General features: G+C 45.3%; 1 protein-coding gene across 1 annotated transcript in view; it reads left to right on the top strand.

Moving 5' to 3' along the window:
* Positions 1–20680, top strand: part of MYOF (myoferlin) — a 139336-nt gene that overhangs the window by 27310 nt on the left and 91346 nt on the right. The window contains exons 4-5 of the mRNA XM_081104338.1: positions 7810–7918; positions 11825–11912. Coding sequence (XP_080960464.1) covers positions 7810–7918; positions 11825–11912 — 197 coding nt within the window. The remainder of the gene's footprint in view (positions 1–7809; positions 7919–11824; positions 11913–20680) is intronic.

Raw genomic sequence — 20680 nt, 5'->3', positions numbered from 1 at the left:
TCCCTTAGAGTTTGCATTCCTAGTACTCTCATTTTTCCCCTCCATGTGTGTGCACTTGTGCATTCAAACCTCCGTCACATACACCCCCACACAAATGCAGAGCAAAGTTAGAAACATCATCTGAGTATCAATCACTGAGCCAGGCATCTGTTCTGCTGTAGTATGAGTAAGAGGGAGATGCCTAAGACCTAAGAATATTTCTAGGAGGAAATTCACCCAAGATCTTGCTTAAGAGGAGGTGTGGGCAAGTGGTCAGCTGTACAATCATGTGATTAGTTTGGATTTGGGCTCTTACTGCCTGTGTGACTCTTGAAAAGTTTCTTCATCTTTATAAGGGGATTGTAATACTTCCTCAATAAATGGTAGACGAAGGGCAACTTTTATGTAGTTAAGGAAAATTTACTTCAATTTCCTGGGGTACAATATAAGAGCTAATATATATTGTGGGCCTACAATGTGCCAGGCATTGTGTTAATGCTATTCCACACATAATTGCATTCAACTGTTGTAATGACTCTGAAGCAGACTTATTTCCAATTTACTGATGAGAAAATGTGGCTCAGAGAGGTTCACCAAATTGCTGAAAGTCACCCAGCTCTTTGAATGGAAACACATGGATTTAATTTAGTTATGTTAAATTTTTTTACACAGAACTCAGACCTTCCAAGAGGACCATCTCTTAGAAGAGGGAGCTCTATAACCTGTAAATCATTTTTTTTTCCTGTAAATTATTTGTAAGGTCATTGGACTATCCTCAGTGATATATTAGTTAATATAGCCATTTAGCAAATATTTGCTAACTAGAGGCCTGATGCACGAAATTCGTGCAAGAGTAGGCCTTCCTTCTCCCAGCTACCAGCACCTGCTTCCCTCTGGTACCTGGGACCCAGGCTTCCTTCCGGCCGCTGGCAGGCACCCAGGACCTGGGTTTCCCAGCAACCCTGGCTTCATCTGGAAGGTCTTCCAGTTTAATTAGCATATTATACTTTTATTATTATAGATGTGTACAGTGCATCAGATACTGCTCCAGGCATTGGGGGTGGGGGTAGGGGATTTTGCTTACATCTGAGTGGAGGGAACAGGTAATAAGTAAATCCACATGTAGTACATCAGATGGTGATAAGTATGAAGAAGAAAAGTAAAGCAGGGAAAACCGAAGAAAACGATAGGGTGAGGGGTGTGTGTGCATGCATGTGCCTGCTGGTTTAGATATGGTTTTTGTTATGGGCCTGTTTTATAATGCACCATGAGATGTAAGGCTTTGAAAACTTCATTCAGGTTCCACTAAATTGGATTTCATTAGAATTCAACTACAGCTTGAAGTTTACTTCTGGTCTAATCCTGAAAATAACACTTATTTCCAAACAGATTCATGGTGTGTATAGTGTTGAGGGTGGGGAAGGAGCTATTGAATGTATGTAAGAGAAAGGACTGGTTTGAAGAACTTTTCACAATGATTGAATAGAAATGGGTGTGGATAATTACAATGGGTTTTTTTCTTTTTTAATCTTCACCCAGGGATATTTTTCTATTATTTTTTAGAGAGAGTGGAAGGGAGGGAGGAAAGGGGGAGAGAGACAGAGAGAGACAGAGAGAGACATCGATGTGAGAGAGACACATTGATTGGTTGCCTCCCGCATGCGCCCCAACCGGGGTGGAGATGAAACCTGAAACCCAGGCACATGCCCTTGACCAACAATTGAACCCATGACCCTTTGGTTCAAGGGATGACATTCCAACCACTGGGCTATACTAGCCAGGTCACACCGGGTTCTTACCTGTTCATTCATGCCCCCCTGCTTTACCCCTGGAAAGGTAAAGCTGCCTTCCTGTGGTTTAGGCTGTGCATGAGTTCAGATCCGCTTTCCCTGCAAGTCCTGGCCTGGAGTCACATGCTTTTTTTCATGTCCCTTTTTCTAGAGCAGAGTGTGAAATAATAATAAAAAGTGACTGCTAAGCACTGTCCATGTCCTTACAACTGTCAAGGTAAGGAACATCCAAACCAGTAGAGGATTATTGAGAGTTTATTTGAGCCAAACTGACAATTACCGGGAAGCAACATGTCAACAGTTTGAGAAAATGCTCCAGAGAATGACACTTTTGCAGCTTTTTTTATACATTAGAATCAAAGAAGGAGACATAAGGAGGGATACATGAAATTCATTGGTGGTAGGTTAAGGGGGCAGGAGAAGGCAAAGCAGGAAACCTCCGGGACTGGATAAAAAGTTAAAGGGAAAGACTCATATTTCTTTTACCTTGGTGGGAACGGGAGAGTTAACAATTAACATTTACGGCACCTAGAGGTGGTATGGGGGGAAACAAGGTAACAATGTGTGGTGGGGTGGGGAACGGGATCTGGAAAAGGAGATTACTCTGTCATTTCAAAGCTATGTTATCTTAGATGCAAACCAAGGACCGCTCACTTCAGATAAAGACTGACCTTTGTCAAGGTATCTACAGGCCTAGGCACGGTGGCTCTCCTCCATGACTCAGTTTTAGTCAGGAATTTTTATGTCAGGACATCTTATGTGGTTACTTTCGTCTCCCAAGTTTGTAAGGCCAACCGTGCAGGCCTCCCCTGAGCTTGTCAGGTTTCGTATGTGGCCCCCTTTTCATCCACAAAACAATGCTATTAGGTAGGAGCTTTCATTGTGCCCATTTTTCTGATGAGGAAACTGAGGCTCAAAGAAGTTAACCTATAGTACAAGGATGAGTACAAATTGGCCAGCTCTGCCTAGCTCCAAGATCTTAATCCCTATGTTATGTAAACTGTCCTCCTTACCTTATAAGGTCCCAAGGGGTGGATGGATTAATGGCAGCCAGGTTTGGGAACCACTGTGTAGACCAGCGTTTATATATATGGATTCTAAAAACCCCTGCCCCTTTTCAAAGAACAGGACAAAGACCTCAAGGCTCTCAAATCCTGGTGTGATGTTAGGACGGGAAGCCATAGGAAGGGTGCATGTGGCTAGGCCTGCCACATAGATTTTAATGGACTTTTGTTTATATTTTTTCCTATTAAATAATTGGGTTTCTATGCCCATTTTTCAGATATGAGCCTATATTATTATACTGACTGTGCTTTTAAAAGTACACACACCCCTTTCTCCAACCCCCACCCCTCCACCTTTCCCTGTCCCACTAAAACCATTGTTTCTCAAACTTCCTGGGTATAAGAATTAAAGAAAACTCTGACTCAGGGTCCTGGGAATCTATAACCGCCCCGGTTATTCTGTCACGGGGAAGTCTGGGGAACCACATTTTGAGGAATGATATATGAACTAATCCAGAGAGTGAAGATGGCTGGCTGGAGGCTCAGGAGGGTGACGGGGGAGTGCCCTTTGAGGGTGTGTTGCTTGGCTCTCCCGCTTTCTGCCTCGGAGCCAGGGAGGAGCTTGCCAGATCCTGGCCCAGGGGAGGGGCGAGTGTGGGGAAGGGTGACAGCACCCCCACCCTTCCCAAAGGCGGCAAGGCCCAAATGACTAGGCTCAGCTGGCTGAGAGCCCAGCGCTTCAAAGAGTGGGTCGGTAATGGCCCTTTCATGTTTTCTGCGGGGACCTTGGAGCAGCTCAGAAAAGTATTTGTCCCCAGCCCCGTTGGGGACTGTTCTCCACCCTCAGAGGATGGGAAGTCGAGATGTCCGTAGGGGCAGACACAGAGCAGCAGCATGTGATGACTTTCCAGCCTCCAACAATTTTCCTTCCCTCCTCATGTCCTCAGCGTGTCCCTGCTGCACCGGCAGCTCCATATCCGCGAGCTCCCTGATTAAGAACTCGGCCAGCAGAGCCCTTACTCACCATAGTGGCATGCGGCTGTTAACATTTGTGTCCACACTAACGCTCTTTTTCAAACACACAGACTGTTTGTTTTAACAAGAGAGAAACAGTTGAAGAAATTCTTGCACGACGAAGTTGACGCACTCTTTTGTTCCCCCAATCGTAACAGCTAAGTCAAGTAGTTCTCCCACTGCTCAGAACTAGTCACATGCTAGTAGAGTTCCAACTGGAAACTGCATGGACATCGATGGAACAGGAAGGAGCAGGGCTGGCTTTTTCTGCACGTCAGAATACATCTGCATTTTATTAATTCCACCAGCAAAGCCGGAGAGCCAAAGGGCCTTGGGATTCTTTCACTATAAAGTTTCCTTCTGAGACGTGGCCCATCTGTTTCAGTGGTGGGCGGAGTCCATGGGGAGACTCTTATTTTTCCATGAGCATACAGGGCTAACTCTCCACATTACTGTCACACTTTAACATATTTATAGTATTAGTAATATGAAAAAAAAAATGGGTTCTTGGTTCACTGTCATCTCCTTTAAAGGAAATTGGCTTGTGGTCCGACCGAACTGTTCTTATGCTCCGTGTAGGAGGCCAAGTCATCATTTCCCAGACTCACAGTATTTTGTATCCAGGCAACATCATAGAAAATAGGCCAGCCCAGCCGGCATGCCTTTGCTCCTACGGAGCTCAGACTTCCCTATGGGCTGTTGTCCTCAACTTATAGTGAAAGTCTTAGAAGTTATAACTGTCTGCATTTTTCTTCAGCTGAACCCAGCTGTTAAAAATATTTTGGAGATTTAATCTAAACACACTATCTGTACTTCAGATAAAAAGAAATGCAAGTTTTCTTTTACATTCCCTGTACCCCTCCCCCCTGACACAAAAGCATCAGAATTTTATGAAGAAAATCATAAGAAATGGGACTAAAGGTTTCTGAAGAAGGAATTGCAGTGAGGCTGTATAATTAGCTTCCTCTATTTTATTCCATTCCTGGTCAGTTATCTGTTATCACCTTCTCTCATGGGGAAAAGAAAGCAGCAGGTAGTGGTTGAGTCAGAATGAAGTTGTAGAACCATTCAGGACCGTAAAAGGCCAGCAGATGGGTTTTGTGTTTTAAGCAAGCCCTGTCTCTCCAGTTAGCCACAAGTCCCACCACTCCCTATTGTCTTACCTATCACTCACTGTGTTTCACATTTCTGTTATTGGCCTAACTTTCCCTCCTGGCACCCTGTGTGAATTGAAGTTTGACTTGCAACATTATAGACTAATACCTTTGAAGGCATAACCTTTGCCTAGTATTCTGGATTGTCCATTATGGACCAGATATCTAGAATATTTTTCCCCCTACATCAATGAACAAGGACTTTAAGACAAATAAATGTTTAACATGATATGATTTTCTAAATAGGTACATGTAGAAGACATCCTATATAATAAAAGGCTAATATGCAAATTGACCAAACGGCAGTCGCTATGATGCGCACTGACCACCAGGGGGCAGATGCTCAATGCAGGAGCTGAGCCCTGGTGGTCAGTGTGCTCCCACAGGAGGAGTGCCACTCAGCCAGAAGCCTGGTGAGCGCAGAGGCGGTGGCGGGAGCCTCTCCTGCCTCCGCGGCAGTGCTAAGGACCCCTGAGGGTTCTCGACCTGTGAGAGGGTGCAGGCCAGGCTGAGGGACACCCCCTCCCCCAGTGCATGAATGTCGTGCACCAGGCCTCTAGTCAAATACATAAGTCTCGTGGCAGATTATTAGAGCTGAGAAGGGTCTGAGGAATTATTTCAGTTCACTCGATTGTAGGTAATGAAGTCAGCTCAGAGAGTTAGGTGACTTAGCTAAGGCCTCGAAGGATGGTGGGACACAGTGTTAAGGCTAGAACAGGTTCTCAACCTAGGGCGATTTGGCTCACTAGGGGACAATTGGCAATGTGTAGAGTTGCTGGTGGGTAGAGGTCAGGGAAGCTGCTGAACATCTGATAAGACCTAGGACAGCCCCCCAAAACAAAGAGTTGTCCAGTTCAAAGTATCAGGAGTGCTGAGGTTGGTAGATGCTGGTCTAGCCCCAGGGCATATTCTTTAACTTCAGCATTACCCCAGCAAGCTGTACTTTTTGTTTTGTTCCAATACTTATTTATTGCTGATAGAGATTCATGTCATCTTGACATTAGCAAAAGCAGATTGGTACATGTTTAAGGGTGCAATGTCCTGATTTAAATCATAAAGTTAGGTTCTGAATCATGGAATTGTGAGAAATAAAATCCAGTGTGTTTCCATCTCTCTCCAGGACATGCAATACCTGTCAGATGACTTTGAAAGCTGCAATTTGCACATTTTGTTCCTCTTAAAAACTCAACTAGACAACGCCTTGGCTTACTGCCCTATTTTTAAAACATGGAGAGAAGTTCTCAGGCTCACACCATGTGGAGCTAAATGAGACGCGGAAGAGATTTTGTCAGGGACTCTCACTTTGTGTGGGAGATTTACCTGTTTCATCTGGTGCAGATGGAGTCATGCGTAGGTGCTTGTCCTCAATATGCCAGGGGAATGAAAATCCAAGCGAGGAGAAACCATACTCATGTAAAATCTAACAAACACACCAAGTAAACGTACTCATCTGAAAATGTTTTCTGTGAAGGTCCCATCAATGCTCAGCATCGCCTGAGAGACCTAATGTCTATATTGACTCAAAAGGGCTGAGAAGCTCACTCATCCCTCTGGAGGCAGAACTGTCCTTTTCCATTGACATTAACTGACTCTACGTTTGACATTAGAAGAGATTGGAATCCATCAGGGTTGTTGAGTGTCTCGTCTGGGGTTCTGTCCACGAAAGTGTACTCTGCCAAGAAACCATATGCAAATGGTTCACATCATTGGGTCATTTGGTGAAACAGGATGCCATGGCAACATTATGGCCTTGTGCAATATAATATTAATTAATAGTATTACTCCTGCTGAATGCACGTGGTTGGGTGACAGACCCCAGATTTCCTATCTAGTCCTATTTCTGAGGTCTGAGTGGGGGAGGAGAATACGGATATATGTCAGTTCAAAAACGACGTGCCTGGGTTGACATCAACTTTCACTTCCTAATATTTAAAGAAAATGTACTGCATTTCAAAATGAATATCTTCCCATAACATGAACTTTTCTGATTATTTTTGCTTGGAGACCAGAGTTATGTGTTATACTCAACTACAGTTTCTTCAATCTGATTGTGTGTTTTTTTATATAAGGAATCTTTTTTATTACTTTGAGGACTTGATGTTTAGTGTTGTATTTTTATGCTAGTGATATTCCATGCTATTGTATCTGCTATTTATTAGCATATGTTGCTGCAAATGTAGACGAGGTATAAATAAATAACATTTAAAAAATCTTACTATTTCTCTTTTCCATTTTCGGTCTCCATCCTGAGAGCACACCCCTGCTTTTTGATTGCATTTCACAGAGGGAAGTGTTTCACTTCACCCAGTCTCAAATCCTCCTGGGTGTATAACCCTCAATTTATAGACTATAGTCTATGGAGAAGAAAGAGAAGCTCACACATCCAACTTTTGAATGCTGCTCCCGAGTACATGGGGTTGCAAGGTAGCCCCCTCAGTAAACTTGCAACCTATTTACAGTTCAATGTCTGCTTGGGGGGATGCTTTTATGTGGGCAAGTTTTATGGCTCCTTTCAAATTTTTACCACAGAGGAATGCTTGAATCTTTTCTTGCTCTTCTCTCTTCCAGGATTTGAGAGTGTAGGGGGACTATATTCAGTCTTTGCCTCTCACCCACCCATCTCATCATGACTTGATATTTCATAGGCACCATAGTTAGACTCTTGAAACGACTACTTGTTATGGAGAAGTGATGGCTGATACATAACGTTGACTGCCAAGTTACCCTACTAGGGTGAGAACAAAATGGCCCACATTTCATTAGGAGTGACTTCATTGATAACAGGTGGATAGGAAGGAAATTAGGAGGTCTGGTGAGTCATGGAAGCATGCCTCTTACCTAGGTTACTGTTTCTCATTTCCTCTGCAGATTAATTGGCACAGCCACTATAGCCCTGAAGGACCTGATCGGCGACCAGAGCAGATCACTGCCGTACAAACTGATCTCCCTGCTAAACGAAAAGGGGCAAGATACTGGGGTGAGCATTTCCTCTCATGTTGAATGGCTTCGAAGTGAGATGATGAAGCAAAAAAGAGTGTGAAATTATAATTAGCTCACTACACACACACACACACACACACACACACACAAGTCTACTCATTTTGAGATAAACTAGTCCATTTGCAAAGGATATGGCCTTATCCTATATTCCTGATCACAGAACTGGATAAATTTGATTTTCTACAACAAAATACTATAAAGCAAGTCTGTCCCTCTCTTGGTGCATGTTCTCTTGGGTGTTAACATTTGTGTGGTGAGCATAGCTGTGTGTATCAGATACTCTTTGAAACATTCTAGAGAAGGTAATTTATTAATATTACCTTGGAATAGCAATAAGTTAGTAGCACGATCTTTATTATTGCATTAGCATCTACACTGAGTGGCCAGGTTATTATGACCGGCCAGATTATTATGACCACCCCATCAGTACTTCATTGACACTTCCAAAAATACTGAGTATTGAAAACTTCCTAAGCAAATACTCCCAAGGTTTTATTATTATTATTATTTGCACAACTAATTCACTTCATTGTACTGATGGGGTGGTCATAATAATCTGGCCACTCAGTGTATATGTTTTTTGATCACAGCCTTTCTAAGTAAGTCCATATTGATGTTATATTGAGACCAGAATTCTCTTCAAGTGCATGTAAAAAACATTGACTCAAGCATCAGCTCTGAGATTTCATATGACTGCTAACATCCTATATAATAAAAGCCTAATATGCTAAGTGTCTGGTTGTCAGGTCGGCCGTTCAACCAATCAAAGTGTAATATGCTAATAATATGCCAAGGCCACTTTCAACTGCTCGCTATGCCATGCACGGACCACCAGGGGGCAGATGCTCTGACCAGTAGGTTAGCTTGCTGCTGGGGTCCAGCCAATCGGGACTGAGCAAGATGGGCCGGACACACCCTGGAGTCATCCTGCAGTCCCTCCCCACATCCCTCCCAGCCCTGATTGTGCAGTGGTGGGGTCCCTCGGCCTGGCCTGCGCCCTTTCACAATCTGGGACCATTGGGGGATGTTGGAGAGCCGGCTTTGGCCCAACGGCGGAACAACTGGTCACTATGACATACACTGACCACCAGGGGGCAGATGCTCAACGCAGGTCAATGCATCTGCCCCCTGTTCAGCCAGAAGCGGGGCTCATGGCTGGTGAGCCCAGCGGCGATGGCAGGAGCCTCTCCCGCCTTCGCAGCAGCACTAAGGATGTCCAACTGAGGGCTTAGGCCCCCTCCCCGTGGGGAGCGAACCTAAGCCATCGGTCGGACATCCCCTGAGGGCTCCCAGACTGCAAGAGGGCGCAGGCCAGGCTGAGAGATGACCCCCCCCCCCAAGTGCACAAATTTCGTGTACCAGGCCTCTAGTGCTTTTATAAAGCTACCATTCTTAAGTCATTAACCTCTAACATCTTCATTTTCTAATCATCTTATTTTGCTTGGGAGCCTGGGCACAGGGAGAAAATTTTATTTTAAAAAAGGCCATCCCTGTTGACAAGAATATAGGTTAGGCTTCTCAACATCGATTAGGAATGTCAATTTTCTGATAGGTTTCCTGTGAATCAGCATTCTAACCATGCAACTTAAATTCAGAATGTTGGCTCTCATCTATTTACCCAAAACCTGACTGAGCAAAATGATACTTAGGAAACATGGTACAAGTCAGTGATTTTTTTCTGGCTGCCTTGTTATTTATTTACTAGGGGCCGGTGCACGAAATTCGTGCACTGGGTGGGGGTGGGGAGGAGAGTGTCCCTCAGCCCAGCCTGCCCCCTCTCACATACTGGGAGCCCTCAGGCGTTGACCCCCATCACCCTCTGATCGCCTGATCGGCCCCTTGCTCAAGCCTGACGCCTCCGCCAGAGGTGTCAGGCTTGGACAGGGGACCCCCATCTCCCCCCGATCACTGGCTCTGGCCCCTGCCCAGGCCTGAGGCCTCTGGCCCAGGAATCATGCCTGGGCAGGGGACCCCCATCTCCCTCTGATCGCTTGCTCCACCCCCCCGCCCAAGCCTGACGCCTCTGACCCAGGCTTCAGGCCTGGGCAAGGGGACCATCATATCCCCCCAATTCCCGGCTCCGCCCCCCACCCAGGCCTGATGCCTCGGCCAGAGGAGTTGACCCTCATCACCCTCCGATCACCAATCACCGGATCGGCCCCTTGACCAGGCCTGAGGCCTCCGGCAGAGGTGTCAGGCCTGGGCAGGGGACCCCCAGCTCCCCGCAGTTGCAGGCTCCGCCCCTGCCCAGGCCTAACGCCTCTCGCCTAGGCGTCCGGCCCAGGCAGCGGGGACCTGCAGTGGCAGCGGGGGGCGCCGCGATCGTGGGCTTCGCTTTAGGCCCAGGCAAGGGACCCCTAGCTCCTGGGACTGCCAGCTTCGATCTTGCCCAGCTCCCATCGCTGGCTCCACCCCTACTTCCTGCTATCACTGGCCAGGGCGGCAAAGGCGCCTGATTCTCCGATCATGGCTGGGGGGCAGGGCAAAGGCGGCTCCAACCCCCAGCTCTTAGCTCCCCCCTGGGTTTCCGATCACTGTCAGTGGCAGGGGGCTTCTTCCTGCTTTCCCTTTCGCCTCCCTGCATTGTGCCTACATATGCAAATTAGCCGCCATCTTGTTGGCAGTTAACTGCCAATCTTAGTTGGCAGTTAACTGCCAATCTTAGTTGGCAGTTAATTTGCATATAGCCCTGATTAGCCAATGAAAAAGGTATCGCCGTACGCCAATTACCATTTTTCTCTTTTATTAGTGTAGATTTGTTTATTCATTCATTCATTCATCACCCAAGGATATTTTTTCTATTGCTTTTTAGAAAGAGAGAAAGAGTCACATGTAGCAAAGTAGCAAATGAAAGTATAGGATGCCTTTTTACATTTGAATTTCAGATAAACAATGAATGGTTTTTTTAGAATAAGTATGTCCTAAATATTTTGTCTGTATTTTAACTGGGAACTTGGGTGTGTGCCATTTTTATTTGCAAGGGAACCTTTATTTTGAGGTTTATACTTCCTCATTTTTTGCAGTTAAAATTCCTTTCTGTTTGGTTGGTATGGTTGTGGTCATGTGTTCACATCCCTATGGTGATTCCCCCTAGCCAATGTTTTTGAAATTTTGTAGGTTCATGAAATATAAATGTAGAGGAAACTTTTCCGTAAAATAATGCACCATGTGAGAAATTTATCTCAGATTTTAAAAGTAGGAATAACTATCTCCTGTAAGGAATTACCATGTTGTTGTTTTTTTTCTTTCTGATAATGAAAGTTGCATAGCATTTTCAGTTCTCCGATCTTGCCTTGGCTTCTAGCCATCTTAAGGTCACATTATATGCAAATCTTGAACTTCCTGATTTGTGTATTTGTTTCCTCTAATCAAACTTGATTCCTTTTTTTACCTATTTTATGGGTCACATTGTTATATAATTTTTTATTTGTCACTTAAAGTTCTTTTAAGAAAGAAGTGTGAAAATAAAGAAGCAATTAAAGAAGTCAGGGAGCAAACAAACACATAATCATTTACAAGGAGCCTCTGCGACTGACTGTAATTCTGTGATTGGAGGCGATCTCCAGTCTAGGATGAAGGCTGATTACAAGTTCATGCTTGCCTGTCACAACATTCTTCCAGTTTATGAGGTCACCCTTTAGCATTGAGACACTAGGCCACCTGTAACAGGTAATGCCTTTCCCAAGCGTTCTCACGCCACCTAGGCTCACACATGGGAAGATATAAACAGTGGAGTATGTCATCCTTTTCTCTTTCTCTTCCCACTTTCCCACCGCCCTGCTCACCCCTTCTAAAACTTTAACTCCTGCTGAATTGGTTTGCATTGGTCCGTAGCATTCCAACACCCTGCACTGACTGTTTATATTGCATTGTTTCTACCCAGGCCACCATTGACTTGGTGATTGGCTATGATCCTCCTTCTACTCCACATCCAAATGACTACAGTGGGACCAGCGTGTCAGGCATGGGAGGTAAGCTGACCCTTCTGAAGGCCCAGCCTACCCCAGGGGGGCTCTACGGAAGACATACGGAGTCTCCAAGAAGGCCTTTACACTGTCTGTAGCTCCCTGCTCACCTAGACAGGGCCCCGTGAGGCAGGTGGAGCTGCCCTGAATCGGGAGGTAAGACAGTGCCTCACAGTGAGCTGATCCAGCACATACAGACTCCAGCAGAAGTTTCTAAGCGAGGCTTTGCTGTGGATTTGTAGCTTCCAGCCCTGACAATGGCCCCTGGTTGTGAGGCTCCAGGAGTGAACTCTCCTCTCCTCATGTGTCTGTCCACCTCCAAGTGTGCAACCACCAGGCGTGTTCTTGGCCGCCAGTGTCCTGGTCAGTGCCCTTGTTTGGGAACCTCTTTCTTTCTCTCCCTTGGCCCTGATCCCCAGCCCCACTCCCCACTGCTAGACAGCCCCTTGGTCCTTTAAGCAACTGAAATTTTGCATAACCCACCTTTCTCTCCTTGTTCTCTGACATGCGTTGTCAGTCACTCGGAGCCATCGGGTGCTGCTCTGGATGGGATTGGGGGTGGGGGCTGGGGGAGGACTTTGGGCCGCAGGTGGACGGAAGTCTGCAAGACAGAAAGGCCTTTCGCACAGCTGAGTTTGGCCTCCTCTTAGCGTCTTTCCAGGGAGATGCGATGCTGAAGTGTCTCTGTCCCTTCCTCCGTCCTGAGATGTGTCACCAAACCCCTCCCTGTTTCCTCAGCCTTGGCATGTGCCCCAGAGGAAGGGGCCCCTTGTCCTACCCGCTCACCTGCTGCCTTGAAAGTCTCCTCTTGGGTGGCTCCCTGGTGCTCTTCCTTGCCAGGATTGGCTTCTCGGGTTCTATTTTCTCTTTGTTTCTGCTGGTTCTGAACCTGCCTAAGTGGTCTGCTCAGCATCCGCAGCAGCCCCTCCCTTCCTGCCCTGTGGTGTCCCTGCTCGCTCCTCCCTGACTTCTTTTTTTTTTTTTTCCTCCCTGACTTCTCATCTCACCTCAGCCTGACCCCAGCCATTGCCCGGCTCACCCACACCACACAGACGGCCCAGCATTCAGGATCTGACCCATTTATTGGCCAAGTAGTTGTGAGAGTCCAGCAGGGGTCAGCTGACTCCTCTTCCTTGGGAACAGTGGGGGCTGACGTAGCCCCAGCACATCAGCCACACGTTTTGCAGTCACCCTGTGCCCATCAGCACCAGGACCTGGTGCTAGGTCCTCGGACTCTCAGTCCCACAGGCGCTCTGCAGTGGCTCCCGTGTGCTGCCACCGCAGAGATGGCCAATAAAACACCGAGGTCTTGAACAACACACCGTCTGGGGCTGCACTGAATCGTTCTACCCGTTTCCTTCTCACCTCCTTCACTGACCATTGCATCGGAAAGAGGCACTTTCTGGCCCACAAAAGGCAGCTCCAACTGGTAGGATATCAGGAGCAGCCTCTGAATCGGGAGGATCAGCATGCCTGTCCTCACACTGACGTTTTTCCTAAGCCGGACCCTGTGTATTAGTTTCCTAGCTGTGATAAAGTACCACCAACTGGGTGGCTTCAATAATATAAATTTATCCTCTCACGTTTCCATAGCCTATGAGTTTGAAATCAAGGTGTCAGCAGGGTTGGGTCCTTCTGAAAACTTTGAGGGAGAATTCGTTCCATGCCTTTCTCCTCCCTGCTGGTGGCTGCTGGCAGTCCTTGGCCATCTCTCCAGTCTGCCTCTGTCATCACAGTGTCCTCCAGTGTGTCTCTATCCTCATATGGTGTGTGTGTGTGTGTGTGTGTGTGTGTGTGTGTGTGTGTGTGTGTCTGAATTCACCTCTTATAGGGTCTACGGCCATACCACCCTGAACGCGCCCGATCTCGTCTGAATTCACCTCTTATAGGGACTCCAGTCATTGGGATAGGCCCATCCTAATCCAGTGCGACCTCATCTCAGCTTGATTACATCTACAAAGACCCTATTTCCAAGTCAGGCCCCATTCTGAGGTTACAGGTGGGCATGACTTTTGGGAAGACCCAGTTCAACCCAGTATCTTGGTGGATAAAAGGCAGTTTCATTATGTATATTCCATTTCAAAAAACCGAAATGTTAAATGAGCCTTTTTGTGTCACCCCTTAGGGAACAAATAACACTGTGGTTCATTCAAATGAAAAGAGTAAACTTATACTTTATAGTAAATTGGTGTTGCGCCATTTCTTAGTATTTATGGAGTAAAGAAAACAGTTGCTGGGTTTCTTAACCCCTTGTTAGATGCTGTCATGCTGGGGGTGCCAGATGCTTGACAGTCCTGCCCTCCAGGGACTTTCAGTCCAGGTTTGGATATAAGACGTTTTTATCCTGAAGGTGGATCAGACCAAGAGCTTTGGGGTCAGACTGGCCCAGGTGGATTCTGTGTCTATGGTTAATAACTCACTTAACCTCTCTTTACTGTAACATGGGGATATAATAGCAGCAATTATATCGTAAAGTTGTGGCAAGGATTAAATGAGATAATGAATATAAAGTACTTAGCCCAGTCCCTGGCATACAGTAAGTGCTACCCTAATGGTGACTGTTATTATTATTATTACTATTACTAGAGGCCCCGTGCATGAAATTCATGCGGGGGGTGGGGGGGAGGGGTCCCCTCAGCCCAGCCTGCACCCTCTCCAATTGGGACCCGTCAGGGGATGTTTGACTGCCAGATATCCCTCTCACAATCTGGGACCTGGCTCCTAACTGCTCACCTGCCTGCCTGCCTGATCGCCCCTAACTCCCGCCCTTACCCCCCCTCCCCGCCCCTGCCAGCCTGGTCACCCCTAACTGCCTCTGCCTTCCGGCCTGATTGCCCCCAACTGCTCCCCCCTGCTGGCCTGGTCACCCCTAACTGCCCTCTTCCCCCTGCCCCCACTGCCAGCCTGGTTGCCCCTTACTGCCCCCCCTGCTGGCCTGGTCGCCCCACGCAGCCTGCTGTTTGGTCGTTACTGTTACTGTGACGGAGTCCCAGACAATTTGCATATTCTTCTATTATTAGTATAGATTAAAAAAACAAGCCCAGTTGGCTGGCACACTCTGTATAAAGCTGCTTCCTCTAAAAAACAGAGCTATTAGAAAAGAATGTCCTGGTTTGGCTCAGTGTCATGTTGAAATGACTAAATGCTTTCTTTTAAAAATATCTTTAAAAAGATTTTTTTTAATGGACCCAAAAGACTTTGAGAATAACCACTTTATGAAGCTATAGGACGTGGAGGGGAGTTCCTTCTCCTGAGATGGACTGTGTAAGCCCAAGCTCAGAAAACATGCCATTCCCTGGAGCAAAGGCTGCTTCCTGGGAAATGAGAAAAGCATCAACTGGTGAACTTTTAAACCCACTGGAGAGAAACCCCTTGCCATCGAGGCTCCCTGTGCTCAGGCTCCTCCTCATTTCTTGGCTTGTCACCAATGCTCCTGTAGTGCTGGGGGCTGAGACTCACCATCCTCTTGGGAAGCTGACTCTCAGCGGGTCCACGGCAGTTGGCCAGGTCCTCCTCAGTCCTTTAGAATTCCTGACACTATGGGATGGAGGTAGGAAATGAACCAGAGCTTGGGTTCCTTTTGTTTGGATTTCAAACAAAGAATGTTACTAAGTGCTGGCCTCCAAATGAGCTGTGTCTGAAGGGCCATTTTATTTTAAGTGTGAGATGACAAAGGGAATTTATTTTAAAAAAATAAACAGGCTTCTTTGACCTGGACATGCTGTCTTTGTTCTGTAGGATGAATATTCACCAAGGCTGGGTCAAGGGCAGCATTCTGAATGTTGGTTTCATAATCTAACAGAAACTTTTCTTCAGCATTAAAAAAGACATCTTTCAATATCCTAGATCAGTGGTCGGCAAACCGTGGCTTGTGAGCCACATGCGGCTCTTTGGCCCCTTGAGTGTTGCTCTTCCACAAAATACCACGTGTGGGCGCACACGTACAGTGCGATTGAAAGTTTGTGGTCCATGCGCAGAAGTCGGTTTTCGGCCTGGGCGAGTCTATTTTGAAGAAGTGGCGTTAGAAGAAGTGCGGGGTGTCAGTTGGTCGGGCGACGGGAGACGCAGCGCGCGGGGGAGGTACATTGTTTTGAGGTACGTTTGCTGAGGTCGACCCATTCCAACTCTCCCATCCACACTCGTCTGTCTGAAACAAGTGTACAAGACGAGTGTGGATGGGAGAGTTGGAAGGGGTCAACCTCAGCGAACGTACCTCAATCAGATTGAGGATATTTTTAGCAAAGGCCAACTTAGGAGTACCCTAATTAAGTTAATAACAATGTACCTACCTATATAGTTTAAGTTGAAAAATTTTGGCTCTCAAAAGAAATTTCAATCGTTGTACTATTGATATTTGGCTCTGTTGACTAATGAGTTTGCCGACCACTGTCCTAGATTATCTGGATGTTTCAAGGGAAAACACTGTTTGTCTTAATGTGACAATTTAATTAAACTAATCAAATATATCTTTGAGTACCTACTATGACTCCATGCTAGGGAAGACACACACACACACACACACACACACACACACACCACACCACACCAATTTACAATCTTGGGAGAAGGTAAGACCAACAAATTTGAGACAGAGAAATAACAGCCAGAGAGCCAGCCTCCTGCCATGTGTACCTTAATGAAGTTAAGTAGACGGCTGGCCCAGAATATCTTCCTTTTCCCTTTAGTTGATTCCAAAAAATAACAAGCAAAAAAACCTCATTTTCTATTCTATATAAAAGTAATGAGTAAGTTTCCTCTAATTTATATAGGACTTTTCAAATCTTAAAAATTTGAGCTTGTTGATTTTTTTTTTAGTACAAAAGTAATACCTGCTTGTAAAAATGTAAATATCACAGAATTATAAGACATAGAAAGTTCAAATCACTCACAGTTCGATTCTTCTCAGATAATGACTGTTCACAACTACCCATATTGATGTTAAAGGTTATCCTCCACATAGTGGGTACTACAAAGATGAAATTTGAGATATTAATGATAGAACACAGAAGTGAAGATTTTCAGGAAAATTTACCCCTACAAGTGGAAGAAACTTATATGACCATGGGTCTCAGGAACTGAATACCTGAGGGGTTCATGTGAGTTTTTCTAATACTTTTTTTAAAGAGCAGTTTTAGGGTTACCACAAAATTGAGAGGAAGGTACAGAGATTTCCCCAATACTCCCTGCCCTCACACATATATTGCTTCCCCCATAATCAACATCACTCACTAGAATGGTACATTTTTTATGAAGGATGACACATAATAGTTTGACACATAATAGTTCATTGGGTTCAGACAAATATATAATGACATGTATCCATCATCCTATATAATAAAAGGGTAATATGCAAATTTACTGAACAGCAGAAGGACTGATTGCTATGATGTGCACTGACCACCTGGGGGCAGAAGCTCAACACAGGAGCTGCCCCTGGTGGTCAGTGTGCTCCCACAGGGGGAGCACTGCTCAGCCACAAGCCGGGCTGACGGCTGGTGAGTGCAGCAGCCGCCTCCGCAGCAGTGCTAAGAATGTCCCACTGGGCCTAAGCCATCAGTCGGACATCCCTTGAGGGCTCCCGGACTGCAAAAGGCCGCAGGCCGGGCTGAGGGACCCCCCATCCCAGTGCACGAATGTCGTGCACCGGACCTCTAGTAATAATATAACACAGAGTATTTCCAGTGCCCTAAAGATCCTCTGTACTTTGCATATTCATCTCTCCCCACCACCAACCTCTGGTAACCACTGGTTGTTTTATGGTCTCCATAGTTTGTTTGTTTTCTTTCCTGATTGTCCTAGAGTTGGGATCATGCAGTACATAGCCTTTTAAGATGGGCTTCTTTCACTTAGTAATATACACTTAAGACTCCTCCATGTCTTTTCACAGCTTATAACTTATTTTTCTAAGTGCTGAATATTACTCCATTGTTAGGATGTACCACAGTTTATTTATCCATTCCCCTACTGAAGTATATCTTGGTTGCTTCCAAATTTGGCAATTGTGAATTAGAGTGCTGTAAACATCAATGTGCATTTTTGTTTTGTTTAGTGGACATGTATTTTCGACTCCTTTTGGGTAAATACCAAGTAGCATGATTGCTGTATTGTATGTGGTAAGAGTAGGTTTAGTTTTTTAAGAAATTTCCAAACTGTCTTCCAAAGTGTCTGTACCATTTGCATTCCCACCAGCAATGAAGGAGAGTTCTTTTTTTTTTTTTAATATTTTATTGATTTTTTATAGAGAGGAAAGGAGAGGGATAGAGAGTTAGAAACATCGATCAGCTGCCTCCTGCACACCCCCTACTGGGAATGTGCCCACAACCAAGGTACATGCCCTTGAGCGGAATCGAACCTGGGACCCTTCAGTCCACAGGCCAACGCTCTATCCACTGAGCCAAACTGGTTAGGGCTGAAGGAGAGTTCTTATTGCTCCACATCCTTGCCAGCATTTGGTTTTGTCAGTGCTCCAGATTTGAGCCATTCAGATAAGAATGTAGTGGTCCCTGATGACAGTTGGTGTGGAGCATCTTTTCATATGCTTATTTGCCATCTGTATATATTCTTTGATGAGATATCTGTTAAGGTCTTTGGTCCATTTTAGTCAGGTTGTTTGTTTTCTTATTGTTGAGTTCTAAGAGTTCTTTGCATATTTTAAATAATAGTCCTTTGTCATATATGTCTTTTTGCAAATATTTTCTCTCTGTGATTTGTGTTTGAATTCTTTTGACATTGTCTTTTGCAGAGCAGGTTTGTTAAGTGGCTTGACTAAAGTGTGTGGTGTTAAAGGTACCCTTTCTTTGGCCTACTTCTGAGACTGCTCCCATGACAGATGCGTGGGCTGATCCAGGCTGCAGGCTTGACCTCCTGAAAACCTGTTACTTTCTCCACTCGATTCGCCAGATGTCAGTGAGCTTGACTGGAGCCCACATTCTCATGCTCAGATTAAACTATTTTTAAAATCTCCTATCTATTTTTAAAGAACCATCTGTTAAAATTGTGCTTTATCCAATGATAGAAATACAAAATGTCATGCTTAGCCAAACTTGGTGCTTCAAATTGATTTCATTCCACAAACACCAAAGTCACTTTGCTTGAAATTAAATGATATCCAGTTCAGAAAGCATTTATTGACACCTGTTTGGAGACATACACAGGTGAGAAAGGCATTGTTTGCCACCAAGGAGTGCATTTCACAAGAAAGGGAAGATATAAATATGAATAACTATAGGTCATAGCTGAGTATAATAAATTCCTCCAGAGAAGACTAGGCAGATTATTACATGGGAAGTAACTTCTTTCAGCTGTTTGTTTCAACTGTGGATTCGTAGTGCCTCGTGCAGCACTTGGAAAGTCATAAGTAGTCAATAAATGTCTGGTTGGTTGAGTGAATGCATGGGTGAGTGGATGGTGGAAGTGCAATGGATATGGTTAAATGTGTTTGTTTTTTCCCCCAAGAAAGTCATTTTGGGGAACACTAGGGAGTAGACAAATTTGACTGATCCATTCAGAGGTGTAATAAAAGGGAAGCATGTTCCTGAGGGCTGGGAGTGCCAGGCTGGGCCATTTGTCCTTGATGGACACCCTTGTTTGTTTTCTGAACAGGAGCTGACTTGGTCAGAGCTGAGCTGGAAAATGATCAGCGTGCTAGGAGATCGCTGCAGGAGCTCTAAATGACTGTGGCCAGCAAACTGATTGGATTCGGCCAACTTTTTTCCAGGATATTTAAGAAAATCAAAGTGATCATAATAGACGAGTGGTTCTTAAAATTTAGACACAGTAAAATTGACAGAGGAGTTATTTAAATGTGCGGATTTCAGGCACTTACCTCCAGAAAGTCTAGTTTAGCTGGTTTAAAGGGGAGCCCCTCCTCCCCCTAATCTGTACGATTAACAAGAACTTCCAGGAGATCCTGATGCAGATAGATTTTGGAGCTCAGTTTGAGGAGTCCTGGGGTTGTGTTTACCTGTTAACATTATCTTGCCCAGACTCGACAGAGCTCTTGGGGCAATATTTCCCAGGCTGGCTTATAGCATGTGTTTGCGTGGCTGTTTGGTTAGAAGGTCTTCATGGTACCTTTGTTCTGGTCTATAATTTGGAACCATTCCAGGAGACTCTTAGGGCACATATAGTACCATTTACCCAAGAATTGAGGTGGAGGGTAATTAATTGTTTATGTGGTCTGTGTTTTGGTTTTGTTTTGTTTTTCGATCCCTCCTCCCTCATCTACCTGCTTATTGTTGGACACAGGTATTTATTTATTTATATACTGTATCATGTTAGAAACCCAGGAAAGTTATTATTCAACATTCCAGCTAAATCAGCTGTTATCTCCAAATGTTTTCATGCTTAGAAACTTACTCTCTCCTATTCTGTTTTGTACTTTTTAACTTGCATTGATGATATTATACCAGCCCTTTGTTCTGACTGTCCCATGACCTTTGCTAATTAAATTCTGCTTTAACCAGTACCACCACTTATCAAGACTTTGTCATGAGAAGCAAAATTAATATCACGGGCAGTGGTTGGCATCCTAGGACTCTAAAAAAAAATGAGTGGGAAGAGTGTTTGGATAAGGATGCCTGCTAGCCAGGGTGGGGTGTGGCTTGGGCGGAGGTGGCTATATTCCAGGCCAAGAGAAACCCAGAGGTGACTGGGCAAATGTTCCTTTTCCTCAGCCATTCCTAGGCATTGCTAACACGCCATCCCTGTGGTTAGATGGAGGTGATGGAGGTGGGGAAGGAACAGCCTGCAGATCTGGTGACATCTGAGTGACT

The sequence above is a fragment of the Myotis nattereri genome (assembly GCF_964212035.1).
Source record: "Myotis nattereri genome assembly, chromosome: 13".
NCBI lineage: Eukaryota > Metazoa > Chordata > Mammalia > Chiroptera > Vespertilionidae > Myotis > Myotis nattereri.
The sequence above is the reverse complement of the archived record's forward strand: the minus strand, read 5'-3'. Positions and strand labels throughout refer to the sequence as shown.